The 15,825-nt window shown below is 38.8% G+C and overlaps 1 protein-coding gene across 1 annotated transcript in view; it reads right to left on the bottom strand.

Moving 5' to 3' along the window:
- The window catches only part of TESK2 (testis-specific kinase 2), a 75,531-nt gene that overhangs the window by 33,011 nt on the left and 26,695 nt on the right, over positions 1-15,825 (bottom strand). Inside the window, exon 3 of the mRNA XM_010582464.1 lies at positions 12,624-12,672. Within this exon, the coding sequence (XP_010580766.1) occupies positions 12,624-12,672 (49 nt within the window). The remainder of the gene's footprint in view (positions 1-12,623; positions 12,673-15,825) is intronic.

The following is a 15,825-nucleotide window of genomic DNA, read 5'->3' as shown; positions in this document are numbered from 1 at the left end:
GGCAAGCTAGCAATGGCATAAATTAGCACACGGGCACAGAAGATAAAGTACCTTGTTGCTGCCACAGGCAAGAGAAACAGTATTTCTACAATAACACTTCTGTTAAGAGCAGAAGGCTCTATATATAATGACAGCATTTTGAACATACTAGACACTCAGTTCTGCCTAGAAGCAAGCTGTAGTCCCCGACAAGGAGCCTCTTATTTAAATAAGGTCTTTCTCACCTTCCCCACAAAGATACCAGCAGTAGCGGCCCACAGATTACATGCCTGCAAGATTCCACATAAATAACCTGTTTGCTTCATTTTTTGAAGGCTGTAAAACAGCTACAAGGATCTACTGAGCGCAAAGTTATAGCACACAAACACTGCTCATAGTACAAACTTTGTATAAATTCTGCACAGGGAGTACTTTTTTTTGAGCTGTTTCAGAGTGACTTTCCAAGCCTCAACACTCCAGCTGTGCCACAATGTCCATTTACATTTGAGGGTGCTCAAACACTTTATTAGCAATTATAGAATGCACCAAGATCCCCTATTAAATAGTGGTGTACAAAAGCAAACATTAAAGGAATTTTCTTCTACAACTCAGTTTCTGAATGGTTTGGATGGCTGATAAGTAAAGTGAAATGAGGAAGTGAAATGACAGAATACTTGTTAATTCAAGAGTATGTTTCCTGGGGTCCAGGGTGAAGTGGAGCGGGGGAGGAAGAGAAAGCACTACAAACTGAATTTACTGGAAAATATATAAGAACAAAATCCCAGACAAAAAGTTAAAGCGCCAGCATCACAGTATCTGTTTGGACTGCATCTCTTCATATACACAAGTAACAGGAAAATCTAGTCCTCAAGGCAGTATTCAGTTCTCCTCCCCTCTCTCCCCCTCAAACCATAATAGTTGAGAAGCTTGCATCTTCTCAATCTTATTAACCTAGACATATTTCCAGGATATCAGAAAGAAACAATAAAAGAATTGCAGGGGTTGCAGTTCAAGAATGGTTTTTTTGCTTGAGACAACAGCAAATGGTCCACTAGGCTTACAGTGAGTGTCAAAACACTGATACTAAAAATCCCTCCCCCCCAAAAAACCCACACAACACACACACACACACCACCCACATGTGTGCCACACACATGCAGGGAAGGAAGAGAAGGAATGAGACAACGGAGCTTGCTGTTTGCAGTTCAACATTTATGTGCCTCTTATCTTACTTTCTCCTATCCTTGAGACATTCTAAGAAGCAGGAAGAGGTTACCACCAGCAAGATATTTAGCAAGCCTTCCTTAGAACACAACATCTTTAGATACATCTATCTCAATTAAAATACTAAATAAAAAAGATTCCTTCTGCACTATTACAGGTTCTGAAGTGATGAAACAGTCAATCATCTTCCTATAAGAGGGGAAAAAAAGAATTAAGTCCAACATATAGCCTGTGTAGCCAAGATTTAAAAAAAAGGCGGGGGGGGGGGCTCACTTAACCATGAGCTCTTAAGCTCATACACAGACATTTAAGAAAGAGATTAGAATTCAAAAGCTTGCACATCCAGAAGTTCTTACTGAAATAACTGGTTGCTCATCAGTTCTGATCTAGCACCTGCATGCATAAATATAGACTATGTGCCTGAAGTCAGACTCATATTTTCAAAGTCTTGGCTTCTGTCTTTACATGAGAATTTCTTTAGTGTCTCTGATTACAGTACTTCTTACAGCTGAACTTCTTTGTGAGAACCCCTCCTTCTGTCCTAACCACATATTGCAAACGTATCTAGCAGTTTCCCTGTGCCTTCAGCACAATGCGGTGCTTCAACAACTTTCGTTGCTTGTCTGCTTTTCGTAAAAGGAGAGACTTTCTCTGTAGAGTTGTCCCCATGGGTTTAATTTACCTGGCCACCACCAATCCACAGTAGGTTTTTCCTTTAACTGATCTGCCAGCACTTCCCTCCTGAGAGAGGGCCTGTAAGGCCAGCTTGCATCCTCCATAAGCCAACATTTTTGTCAGCTTTCTGTTTCCCACAACTGAGCTTTTTATTGCAGCTTTTTGAGAATTAATTCCACCGTTCTGTAAAGCAAGGACCCACTTGAGCCTCTCTTACTTATTCTAATTCTGCAAGTGTACATGATACAAAATCACTCTCTTTAAAAAGATGCATTTTGGGGGAACTGGTCAAATCATATTAGCCGTACAGCCACAGGAAAACACATACAAATTTAGTAATTAAAGGTTCCTCTTGTCCTCAGAACAAGTGTTGTGACCAGGTACAGCAGCACTTAACTTCCTATCAAACTGAAGCTATGCCACAGGGGCCCCTGCATTCTGTGGGGCTAACCTGGTATAACCAAACCAAAATCTAAGTTAAAAAAAAAAAAAAAAAAAAAATCCTCTGTTTAGTGTTTTTCTGGAAACCCTAAGTCTTTAATCATCACTACAATCAGACAAAATAGTTAGCTTTCATTCATGAAAAAGTAAATAGCCATCAGATGTAGGAAAAAAAATGGAAAGATCACCTAACTTATGTAAGATCCTTTACACGCTTTCCAAGAACCTGACTTTTGATATTTAAGCACTCAAAATTGCAAAGCTACAAATCAGACAGACCTTAGCTGAAACTCCTGTGGAGGCCTGTATCATTTTTTGCTGGAGAAAGAACTAAAGGGTCAAGCACACCACATATGCCACAACATCAGGCTGCAAGAGTATGAACTGGAGATGGAATTTCAGCCAGAACACTAAATTTCCTGCCTCCTGTCATTGAAAGCCAGGCCCCCTTGTGTGATTTTAAATGGACTTTTTTGGTATGTGCAGCACATCAAGCTGTGTTTGGGACTGGAGTCTTTTTTCCTTTTAACTAATTCACAAAAATATTTGGTTCCTAAGGAAAACAGTATAAACAAAGTAAAGAATATGTACTTTGTCTTAACTTCTGTGAAATAACTTCACTTAGACACACTGCTTTTTTGTGTTACAAAATAATTCATGAAGCCTTAAAGTTATAGCATAAGGTTTAAACAGTGTGATGTTTTCCAAATACCAACACTACCCTCCCTTTTCTACCAGCTTTTTAAACTCTACTTACTTTGAACAGTCTAATTTACTTATTACATGTACCGTGTTTAGATTTAATTTTGCATCCACTGGTGCATACAGATGAGTCAGGTTTACTTCTACCTTTAATCAGCCTAACCAGTACATACAAGGTACAGTGATGGGTACCGGAGTCTGCAACTCTTCAGCTGTTGGAATAACCAGTCATCTAGGCTCAGTACAAGTGTCTACAGCATTACTTCAACAAAAATGAAACATGTTTAGATGCTAAAACAGCATGATGGTACTCACATTGTTATAACCCTCACTCAGTCTTCCTGGAGTTGATAATCTAGACTGAATCATTACTGGAAATGGGATTTCTTCCCCCTCTTCATGCACCCTTTCAAAAAAATATAGTTAGGGCAGACAACCCTCCCCCCAAGCCAATGCAGTTGGTTAGTCTAGCACTCTCCAGTTAATACTGCATCAGCGTATGGGTGCTTCTAGAGCTACCCATGCTTCTTGACAAGGATCAATGGCACAGAAATGGATCTCTTCAATTCTGCAAGCTGGGAAGTGTCAGATATATTAAGTCTTTCATACGTGGATCTCTCAAGTTGAAGAGAGACATGCTGTACTCCTCTAAAGAGAATGAATCCATTGGTAAAAAGGACACCACTCTGAAGATGAAACAGTATGATGTCTTGTATAGCACAGAGAAAGGATGAGGTAGAGGTGGTCATCAAGCATCAATCTACATTTGCTGAGAGTGCATTCAGCCACTTTTTATACATTAAACTGAGAACCTAAGTGAACTGTTACAGCAAAACTGAAACTGACAGTCCATATGCTGTGAAGAGTGCAAAACTGAGACCAAATATGGTTCAAGTGTTGATAAGTATTTTTTAAATTCTATTATAAACAATCAAGAGATGAAGGGAAGTGTCTGCACTGAACCAAGTTTATAAAAAAAAAATTATAACTGTATTTCAAAATGATCAAAGACATACTAGGAATCATCTTGCAAGCTTCACAGGAAAAAGAAAAGGCACAAGGTCTACATGTGGTCCTGGACAAAGCTATTAAAATAACTTGTTTCAGATACATACACACATACGAGTACCTAATATTCAAATTTGTACATATCTCTTTTTTTTAATGTCACAATAATTTAAGCAAAAGCTAAAAATGATACTTTGATACAAGAAATCTGAAGCACATCCCAAGGCTTATCACTTTAAAGATTCAGGATCTTTAAAATTCCAAAAAGATACTGCTAGAGACTTGGTTTACCATGTTATAAACACATTCATCTTGGAATATAAACAGAAGCTTCCTAACTTTTTGGCTTTAAGAAGAGTCCCTATTACTTATGTCTGTTTCCTGATAGCTGCTGTATGCAACAACAAAGGTGATACTTTCAGTTCTTCCTAATTTAGCCCTGGTGTTCATGTGCAATGAAGTTGAAAGCGCAGGCAATAGATTTGTCTTTCTGTACACGTTCAGTTGGTTGGTTTTTTTAACCCAAAAAGATTGAGCTGATATTCACAAGTTCCAGTAAGCAGGCACACAGTAACAGAGATTTTTGCATCTTGTAGGTTCACCTTAACTCTGTTCCCCAAAGTAAAAAGACTTCACAGTTCTATGTATTTTTAAAAAGGATGATAGAATTAACTAGATATTTCAAAGCACCTATTAGCTTGCAACAATTTTTCTGTGGTGAGATAAGAAGTGCTTTTTCTCAAGAACAGAAGCATAAAACACTATGCAGATAGTGAACAGTCCTAACAGACATCTTATGTGATGCATTCATTCTATTTTAGTGCTGGAAAAAACAGTTGCAATGAAATGAAGTGATTTCTCACCTTTTACATTACAGACTAGCCTAGTCTTCCTAACACCAGAGTTATTTCCTACTCTGTTTTAAATCCTACTTCTCCTGCCATGACCCTTACTCTTCTCAGGTCCTGCAGTGAACTTCTCACACAGTCCTCAGTCATTAAGGGGGAGTAAAACTACTGCTGCATCAGACAAGGTTACCATTCCTCTTCTCTAGAGGTCAAATCCCTGGGGTCCAGATGAATGGTTTTCTCTTGACCCTGAAGCAAATATATGCAAGGCCTGGCTCTTAATGACTCCTGTAAGGGAAAAGCTAATGAACCCAAACAACCAAATTAACAGAGGAAATAACACAGATGTGTGCTGGCTGGACTTCCAGTCCTGCAACAAAAGCAGCAAAAGGGGCAAGCAAATAATAGCAATAGGTACTCTAGTTTAATACCACATAACCATTCTTGTCATCAAAGCATATCTTCCTGGAATTAAATACATTCAGTTCTAACACCCAAGTCCATACCAGGAGGGGTACAAAGCAACGACAGTTTAACAGAGGATCTGATGCCTCTGATATGCTTTCGGTAACACTAAACTTACATTTCTGGTAATTGGGTTTTATACTTGCAAAGGCCCAGATTGCCTCTACATGTTACACTTTTCAGCACTGGCACCAGTACAGCACCACTGAAAGAACTCCTTCCTATTCCCAGGGAAGTATGTAAAATGAAGCTGTAGCTCTAACGAATGCTACAAAAAATATCTCAACTAAGGACAAAAAGAATAAAGCATGCAAGTAGAGATTTATTACAGTATTAATCCACAGGTCATGCTATTCATTGGCTGAGAGATCATAAGGATCAATTTAATCTGCAGAATTTTATACATACTTAGAGTTCTTACAAAGTTTAAACAGCAGTCCTTCTGCAGCACCCTAAAGCCAGGAGACATTTAAAAATGCCAGCTGTTGGCTGCTGAAAATCATCTGAAAGATATCCTTTGTCATCGTAGCATGCTAATTTTTTTTTAAAGTTACCTCAAAGTAAATATCATCTTTTTTACACTATTCTGTATCAAGACTCATTCCCCTAAAAAAAAGACATTTAGAATTAACAGGTATATTCTCACAGCCGTCAACAAAAACATCCAAGAGAAAGTTTGCACTGTTGCTCACTTCATTCTTCCAGAAAGTCACAGCAGTTGCCAGTTCCACAAAACCATAAAGTAAATAACTTGACATACTGCCTGAGACCTCTAATACACTCAAGGAAGACGCTTTATGTATGCAAATGAGACCAAATTGGACAAGAATTAGGGACCAAATCTGAGGAGAGAAAAAGGACCAAAACATCTCTAGAGTCTCCCTACCCCTCTGCTTTTTCGGTCCTCCTCTTGAGTTTTCTTTTTTCAATACTACAGTCAGAAAGACTATATAAAGTGCCTAAGGAAGATTTCAATAAGCAAGGGTAGCTAATGAAAAGCACAAGATATTAAGGAATGCAAACTGATCTGGAAGCCTCTAATCAGTATGGCTTGACTGTACACATTAGGTAATACCTAAACCTTTTATCTTGCATGAACTAAAGGGCTTCCCTAATAATTCTCTAAATTGTTTTTTTGCTAGAAACTGTATGGCAGTATCCAGCAGATGAGTAACATTTTCTAACAGAATGAAGTTGAGAGTGCCTTCATTTCTTTTAATTTTCTACCTGGTGCCACCTTTAACACAACTTTCATCTTCTCTTCAGTTGTCTCCAAGCTCAGGCTAATCAACTTAACACTGCAGCTATTCTCTTTTTTTGAGGGACAACCACCAGAGCCATCTTAGCCAGGAACTTAACCTGAGCTGGTAAACAGGTAATACCTAAACTGGGAACTATTCCTTTGCTGTATGGAATATTTGCAGACTGACTGATAATAGGAACTACAGTTCTAAAGACACTAAGTTCTCTAGGGTTGGCAGGCTAGCCTACTGTGATCACCAAAGCCAAGTTAAATATTTGCAGAGCTACACAACTAAAACTAAAGTTATTCAAACAATATGAATCACACTGGTGGAATAACCGTAGGGATTATAAAGTGTTACAGGAGATGGGGGGGAGGAAAGAATAGAGAAGGAATGGTGTTCCAGGGCTTTTTAAAACTCTCAGAAGTGTGCAGTTGCCACCTGGAAGGCAACGTATGCCTACAATTTTTGCTGTGGCATAACGGTTTAGAAGAGGAGACCTAAGTGATGTCTGTCTGGTTTTCTCCATTCCAGGGTCAAAGGCTCTCCATAGAAAGGTGCCTAAGAACTGAGGGTAGGAAAAATGAAAGAAGGAAAATTAAATATTTTTAATGACAGATTCTGCTTATGAAAGCTGTGTATCAGAAGGACCTTCTCGCTTGAAGAACTTATTTTCCCTTCCTTGTAAAAGAATAATTCAGCACAATTGTACAACTCTAAGGATTTCAAGCTTTTAGTATTTTTTCTTCCCAATCAGTGCCATCTCCAAAAGTAAAAAAAAATACTAAAAAATGGAAGGTCTCCAAACACTGAAACTCCACTAATTGCATTTATCGTTTACTTAAATTATTGCTGTTGGGAGGAAAAGCAGAGAAGGAAAGTTTTCAGTTATCACAGAGGAACTTAAAAAAACCCTCTCACTTCAAAAGCCACAGGCTCTTCCATTAAGATGAGCTTTAGGAGTACAAAAGGGATACACTGTGCAAGGAAGGGAAAAAAAAAAAAAGTCTTTTCCAAACTGCTACATAACAGCATTCTTGTCTCAAAACAATGAATTGTGGTTGATGGAAAAAACAGCAGTGTCGAATTCAGTAAGCTATTACGGTGCAACATGTCAAAATTGTCCAAGACAAAAATTAACATGTCTGGAAGGATTTCCATAGTAAATTTTTTTCCTGGGGTTTATGACACAACTATAAAAAAATTAACTGAACTGAAAATGTGCACGAGTTCAAAGAATTCTGTGGATTCTCTTAAAAAAAAAGTTAAAGCAGCAGTCAAGATTCTTCTTACAGCACTTTTTGCCACATTAAACTCTGTTGTCTATATTATACACTGCCAGCATGCATTATTGCAGACAACACCACTCTGAGCACCCAGGAAACATTTTAGACTTCAAGGCACTTCCATGCACCCCTGCACACAGCACCTGTGAGGTGCAGTATATGAGGCAGCTGATAAGGAGAACTCACCAAATGGGATGCACAGGAGGAGCCAAGTGCACAGAAAGACTGGCTCGCCCCTTAGAGTTATCTCACCATTGTTCCAATGCTACGTATCCAGCACCTTAAAACCAAAGCTGCCCAAATATACTCTCAGACCCATGAAATATCCAATACCACACCAGATACCTGGGATGGAATCAGAAGGACTGACTAGGTAGTACACCAGCAAGAAGAAAGACTGAAAGACTGCAGGAGAGGCATGTCAGGCAGACAGCAGATCCAGCTGCTGGCTGACACAATACTGTCTACCCCTCCATCCCAGATCATGTGTTCCTATCACACTGCCACAGCCCTGCTCCCTGCCTGAGAAAGCGCCAATGAATGTCAGATCCTGCACTGAGCAAGTAAAGCTACAGCTTCACATTGTGGCAGCAGAGCATTTGTGCACTTTTTTACTATCATCCAGTATGAATTAATAGCCATAAAACTTCTGTTGTAACAATCCGCTATTGTTTGTGAAGCACTGCAATTTCAAGATACCCCAATCAACACATAATAACTCTCCCTTCCTCATCTTCTATACACACCGCTGTCAGGGCTTTCATTTCCTTCAAGAAGGAAGTATCAAGCTCTATGACTCATTCTGTGCATATATGTACATCTAATTGTACCAAGATTTTAGCCTGACCTCTCAGAAATTCAGATAAACCTGCTTAACAGAGTTCAACAAATAATTTAAGATCCACAAAAAGGTATTAAGTGGCTTTTATATGCTAGACTGTATGCTATGTTATCTGCTTCAGTGTAATAGCACAGGCCTATAGAACCTGCAACGCACAAATCTGTTTGCCTCTCATCTAAAATGGGTGCTTCCTCACGCATCCATTCCATGGTGAATGTGTATGTTTTAAGATTGTACGCTATTGCTATTAAACCATGGCTGCTCCACACTAACTGGCTCACAGCTTCATGTCCCCTGCAGCGTATGCTGCCTGCTAACCTCTTGGCAGTGGCTCAGATCTGGTCTCCGAATGCTCAGCAGCATCTTGTGCTAACTGACACCAGAGCCTGTACTACTATGCAAGTTTCTCCAAGTCTGAGGATGCTGTGTGCCAGGAAATTAAGAAATGGAAGCAAATAGAGTTGTCAGATTAGGAAGGTGGCCGGAAAACAGACAGAGGCTTGAAGGAGAGGCTGAAATTAGGTTGGAGAGGCATGCAAGTACAGCAGGAAGCCCTGCAGATTCTTGTAGCTACAGAAACAAATCACTAGCTACAGATTAGAGCTGAATACTGAGAAAGGAATACCCAGTTGCTGGTTTTACAGAAAACGAGCACAGCAAATATGTGCTCATCAGCTCAAAGCTAGTGAGGCAGTCTAATGCCTGCCAACTCATCTGAGTGGTACATCTATTAAAGCATCTACTTCACTTTCCTTAAATGTTTCTTAACTATGTGCTTGCAAGGATAGAGGTCCCTGCCAGCCTAAACCATTCTGTGACTCTAAGGATAGATACTGAACTACTTCAGAAGAGGCATATGCCATAGCTTCTGGCTTGAGTAGAACTTCAAAAACAATATTGGATTTTCAAAACTGATAAGACTGTGGATTCAGACCAAGGCCAAAGTCCTAGTGCAGTCTATAATTAAACAATTCCATTCTTATTTTGAAAAAAACAAAACCCAAAACAAACAGAAACTGCTTCTTGCCCAACAGTTTTAAAAACAAAAGCCACTTGAGAGGACAATTAAAACAATGTAAAATGTTGCCAAAAGGGAAAAACCCAAGGCCTATATATGATCAACACCTTCCTCAAGCAAAAAAACCTGCTCTGCATGATCCACTGTGTTTAGCCTCCTGTGTGTTTAAACATGCAAGAAAAGAAATGTGTAACACTTCAGACTCTGCCTTCCAATAATAAAGTGCTGTATATTACTAATGTAGCCCCTTAACAGGCTTATAAAATCCTCAAGACTCTTCTAACACCATTTGTGGTTGTTGCCCTGCCAGTTAATAGCACAGGAGGCTATTAAGCACAAGTCATCTAAATCCATTCACTGAACATTTGCCGCAAGTTCTCAACTTCTGTTATGGAAGCATATGCATACAAATAAACATGATTCCCCATCACACCCTCAGACAGAAGCTCTAAGTGATGCTGTATCCCTTTTACGTAGGCATATCATCAACTGTACTCTCAAAACACAAGAATGGATAATTAAGCTCCTTACAGAACAGGTCCAGCATAGGCTAGTACAAAAGAGGATTCTCCTTGCAGTGACACAGACACCTACTGAGCAATGGGCCTCTGAATCAACAGTTTCATCTCCAAAGAAGTAAAACCCTGGCAGAAGTTCTCCGAGTGCTAGTAGTGTCAGGCTAGCATCAATTATGTTGAGCCCTGGAAGCTAGGAGACCACCTTTTTGGACCACAAGCTGAAAAATGCCATGAGACAGTGGCTGATTTGTTTATCCTCCTGGGCTATATTTGAACTAGTGATTCACCACGTCCATCTTACTGATAATTCCTTCAGCCAGACATTTTAGCCCCCTTCTCTAACCTCCAGAAGTCTTCAGAACTCAACTATTACTCTACACACACTTCAAGATGAAAAATGCCACTACTGTTGCCAGAAAACACAACTAATTCCACCACTTGGAACATACACAGCTCTTAACTTTCAAAAGCTCTGTAAAACCAAAGAACAACTACTGTATTGGACAAAATTCTGTGTGGATTCCCTACAACATCAATTTATGATGGCCTCTGGTCCTGTTTTTTCCTATTAAAGGCATTAAATGTCCACCTTGGTCCACATCAGAAAAGCAGTAATCACTACATGTACTTTTATAATATGTCACTAAAGTTATTCTGTTTCTCAGAATTTTGCAGCAACCTTCTTCAGTCTAAAACTTTTCCTCTTTGGTCTCAAGATGTTTCAGGAATCTCTTCTGTTGTTCTGAATTATAACTATAAAAAGTTATTCTTTGAAGTCTTTCTTAGATTTATTTGCTTGCCAAGAACTCAAAAATAGCTGAACAAAGCAAGCAGCTACAAAGTTAGCTCTCCATGAGGAAGCATCTGTGCTGGTTTCATTTTCTTGGCTTTCTGGGTGGGGAGGGACATTTAAACGGCAAGCAACTGGGATGAAGGGGAGGAAAACAAACAAACAAACAAAAAAAACCCAAAACTAAAAAAGCACACTGAGGAAGATCTGCCAAGATTTCGTTCTGCCAGAACAAAGCATTAGGAAGCTCTATCTCTTCTAGGACATGTTTAGTGAGTGGAAGGGCCTGAAACCTCCCTGGTTTAACTGATCAGAGGTCCAAAAGAAATTGGCAATAAAGTTAGCAAAGCCTGCCTGAAGGACTTGATTAGCCTTCTAATGCCAAATCTTAGAAATGTTTCCTTCACTGAGCACAGTGGGGCAGGGGGGAAGATCAAATAAACTGTCCCTCTCATATCAAAGGACCCCTCACATGCGCTGTATCTTGAACGTGTCTTTACCTTTGCTCTAACACTAGAAATACGGCCACTGTGAACTAGTGTGCATCACTCTTATAGTCGCTAGAACTAGAATTGCAGAATTGTCACCCCAGAAGGTGAAGAAATTCACTGCCCACATATGTGCATCTTTGCCTCAGAGTTGCATATGGAAGTTACAGAAAGTGATGGTCACACGTATCCTGTCAGTTGGCATACAGCTATCCAATCTTCTCATTTTACAGTAGTCCTTGGCAAGCATACCAGGAATCTGTTTTAATTGCTAATTAATAACATACTTGTTTTGGGGGTGGAAAAGGGTTAATCTTTTAATCAAGCAGTTCCTACAAAACAGAAGTAAATAAGAAACATTAACTTTACAAAACACGCATTTGCCCTCAATCTGTACTCAAACTAAAACAGCAGGAAAAACATTTTATTGATTTTGACTCAAAACAGGCAACACTATTCCTAACAAGAGAATACTCCCATGTTGTTTTTTCTGAGCAGTTCACAGGTGGATTAAACATACAACCTGGTAAAACTTGGTGGAAAGATTCATGTGAACAGAGACATCAGTTTCTCATTTGATACCTAGATCTTGGCCACAGTATATGGGCAATGGAATAATTCCTTTTTATGGGACCCAGATTAAGCTGTAATCTTGATGTTATTTCAAATAAGAAAGTGGCAGGGACTGAATACACTAATATCACCCAGCTGAAACATCCCTGATTCACCTGTGAAATGTACACACAACCAGAGTATAAATAAGACTTAAACACAAAGCAATGTCACTGAAACAAATAATATTTAGGGGCAGCTCAACAGTAATCCACATCTCTCATTTAGAATATTATCAGTCAAATTTTATGCTCCTACTGTGGTTTTTTTTTTATCCTGATAAGCGCTTCTGATGAGAAAAGACATACAAGAGCTATGAGCCACGTACAGTTCCGAGGCCTGATTCTGCAGTCTTCCCACTGCATAGCAAGTAGCATGTCACTAGTCACCATAAAAGAAACTATCACTCAAGGTGAACAGCAGTTGCAGAATCTGGCCTGAGAACTGTTTCATATTGAGTATGCATATCATGAAATAGTCTTACCTCAGTAAGTGCGTGCAGCTGTCCTTCATGTACACAGACACCCATAAACCTATAAGAAACAAGAAAAGAAAAGTGGTTTGGGCTTTTTTCCCCCCCTCTTTTTCTGGGTTTGTTTTTTTTTTTTTTTCCTTCTGTAAAGAAACTAATCTAATAAGAAGTACTGGATATGCCAAGAAAGAAGGAAAAAGTAAAAGAAAAAATTCGGACTCACAGATACTGCATACCTTAATGTTGATTATTTAAACATCTCAGCACGAAACAAAATCATGTGTGTACACTACAATGAATTTGAATTAGCAGTTCCAAGAAAGCACAGGAGACAGCTCAAACTCAGGATGGAAAGTTACTAATTTGACTACAAGCAAAGGCCAGCATATAATGTTTTACGCAAAAAGGAACAGTCTCAGAGTTCTGTTTTAAGGAAGTTTAAGCCAAGTAATCCACTGCTGGTCTGCATAAATAGAAAATTACTTCCCTTTGCATTTTGCTGCTTAAGCATAAAGTTGTTTCTTCCTATCCCATTCCTAACCACTCAGGAATATGGGGGCACGTACGTGCAGCATACTTCCCCTCCCCAACTCCCTATTTCCAACCCCTGGATTGAAGCAAGTTTTGATGGTATCCAGTATACACACATTCCACAAAAGTTACCAACAGTGCACAAGTTTCAGACTCCTGCTGTTAATGGTAATGACTGTCACCCTTGATTTTTCTTGAAAGCGGTAGGGAATGTGCCATACATTTAACATACAAGGAACAACTGAAAGCTCTTTTTTACCACCACACAAGCTGAACTTAAAAGTGACAAAATGCAAATTAATATTAATGGTAAACATCTCCCATGAGAAAGTTCAGTGAAACTTAAATTGTATGCACTTCAGAGCCCTCCCTGCACAGTTAAAGTATTGGTTCTTTTTAGATTAACTAATTTTCAGTTTTATCATTTAGATTTTGGTCTGAACAAACACATTGTCATTTCCACAACGTTCAGAAATTTCCACTTTGCAAGCAAGGGGTAGAAATGCATGATTTCATTAAATGTGACAGGGGAATCTTGTGGTGAACAATTTGAAGGAAAAGGACCTTTTATATACTCCAACACTTCCGAATTTAAAAACAAAATGATGCAAGACACATGTAGGACTAGTTCAGCTAAGCTGCTTTGGAAGAAATGAATGATCCTCACTGTTCTCTTGTCTAACAGCTGACTGGTAAATTACAAGCAGCCAAAGAAAAAAAATATAGGTAAGGTCCTTTGCATAAGCTGAGCTGTGGAAATCTGTTTTTATAACCAAAGAAGCAGGACTTGTACTTGAATGTCTATTGCCTGCTCGCACCTCAAATAATAATCCCTGAATTAAATATGCAAATTTTAATTTGAGAGACAGTGAAAATCCAATTCCTCTTGTTTAATGCTTAGCAATAGGGCACAACCAGGTATTCAGGGGAAGGGGAAGAAGGGTTCTTTTAGATATACCATCTACTCAAAACATTGATGTTTCCAAGTTTCACTTCATACAGCAATTGTATATGAACAATTTTGTAAAACAAGTTGACAAATTAAGGTTCCTGAGAGCAAGAAATCCAGATTCCTCCAGAGCAGAAATCTGTTTCTTCCTTAATGCATTCTGAAAGTCTCCAGAGCTATCAGGCATGGTGTTAATAGCTTTATTCACAAGCAAAAATGGAAAAAAAAAATCCAAAACATGAGTTCCACTATTAGACAACTTTTGAAAGTATTATTTTCTCTTCTATGAAACATGCTAATGACACATGGTTAACCCAGTACTGCAGTATTTTCATTCAACAAAAACTGAGGCTAAGTAATTAAAAATAATAAAGTTTTCATCTATATATCCACTCTTCCTTTGTAAAGGTTTATTACATTACTTTCAAATCAGGAATTAATTGTAATTGACTTAATTCTAAAATATGAGTGCAATTAAGAATTTATCAAAATTTTGGCAAAATTAAATTTCTTGTCTCGTCTTTACCAAGCAGGAAACACATCACTGTCACCCAAAGACTGGCAGAACTTAACTTTTTCTGCCAACCTGTTTTGGTCAAGGGAAGTCTCAATGGAAACATATTCATTACCTTTGTGAACCTATGCCTAAGGCAGAAAAGACACACTGGCTCAAGTTACTAAAAGTAAGAGTTCAAAAATTCTTAAACGTTTAGGGTTTCTACTGGGAAACAGACATACAGTTCTAACTTTAAATCAGAAATTAAAAACAAAGCTCAATATCATGATCTCATGGAAAAAAGCTGGACATTAAGATACATTTATAAACCACACATATTTAGAAGCTATTACCCAGGAAAAGAGAAACCAGATACACTGATAAAGACAGAGTTAATGAGTTTACAAGCAACATACTGAAACCATTTAAACTTTGTGTCAAGAATCTCAGTTTTCAGACTCTGGAAAATAGATTGATAGAATGGATCTCTAGTGATCCAAATTCCTGGAAAACTTCTTAGCTGCTGTATCAAGCCGTAATAAGCCTCTTGGTTAAGCCAAGTACTGCTACAAAACACTGTTGGAAAGCATTTTCACTAAAAGATAATACATGCAGCTGCTACCAGGAAATAAAATTACCAAGCAAGACTTAACATAAGATTTCAATTTCTGAGAATACCCCAGATGAGATTCCAAGTTCTGTGGATAGGAAGCTGACATGCTGGTCCAGTACAGCTGAGCTTATTCCTGTTGGCTAGACGCAGTGTCTCCAGAGCCAAAATGTGCTCGTAGGTGAACTTCAGCAGAATGTCTTGTCAGCCAAAGGTTATACTTCCTATAAGCATTCCTAGTTGGAAGAAGCTTCAATGACCCAGTCATCCACAAAACAGGAAACCATTTGCAGTTTAAGGAAGTTTATTTTCAAGACAGTATCTGGCCTTATCAGGAAAGCTGAAGCACTTCCAAAATCCTAACTAGTGGTTGGAAAAGTTTCTCCAGAAGCTGCAAATATGAAGGATGCTATTTGAGTCCACCCTACTAAATACAGCACAGCACATTTCCACCACAAAATGCTTTCTAACAAACATCAGCAATGTTCAGATGTTGGAAGTCTCTCTCCATAAACCAAGTTATTCCTCAGTCAATCTGGAATACCTGCCCTCCTAGACAAGAGCAAGAGAAGGTACTCTGGATATTCCTTAGTCTGTTACAGCAGTTACCCAAACTGCTTTCAGGTCA

The sequence above is a fragment of the Haliaeetus leucocephalus genome, unplaced genomic scaffold, assembly GCF_000737465.1.
Source record: "Haliaeetus leucocephalus isolate CR32 unplaced genomic scaffold, Haliaeetus_leucocephalus-4.0 Scaffold848, whole genome shotgun sequence".
Lineage (NCBI taxonomy): Eukaryota > Metazoa > Chordata > Aves > Accipitriformes > Accipitridae > Haliaeetus > Haliaeetus leucocephalus.
Note: the sequence above shows the minus strand (reverse complement) of the source record. Positions and strands in the feature narration are given on the sequence as shown.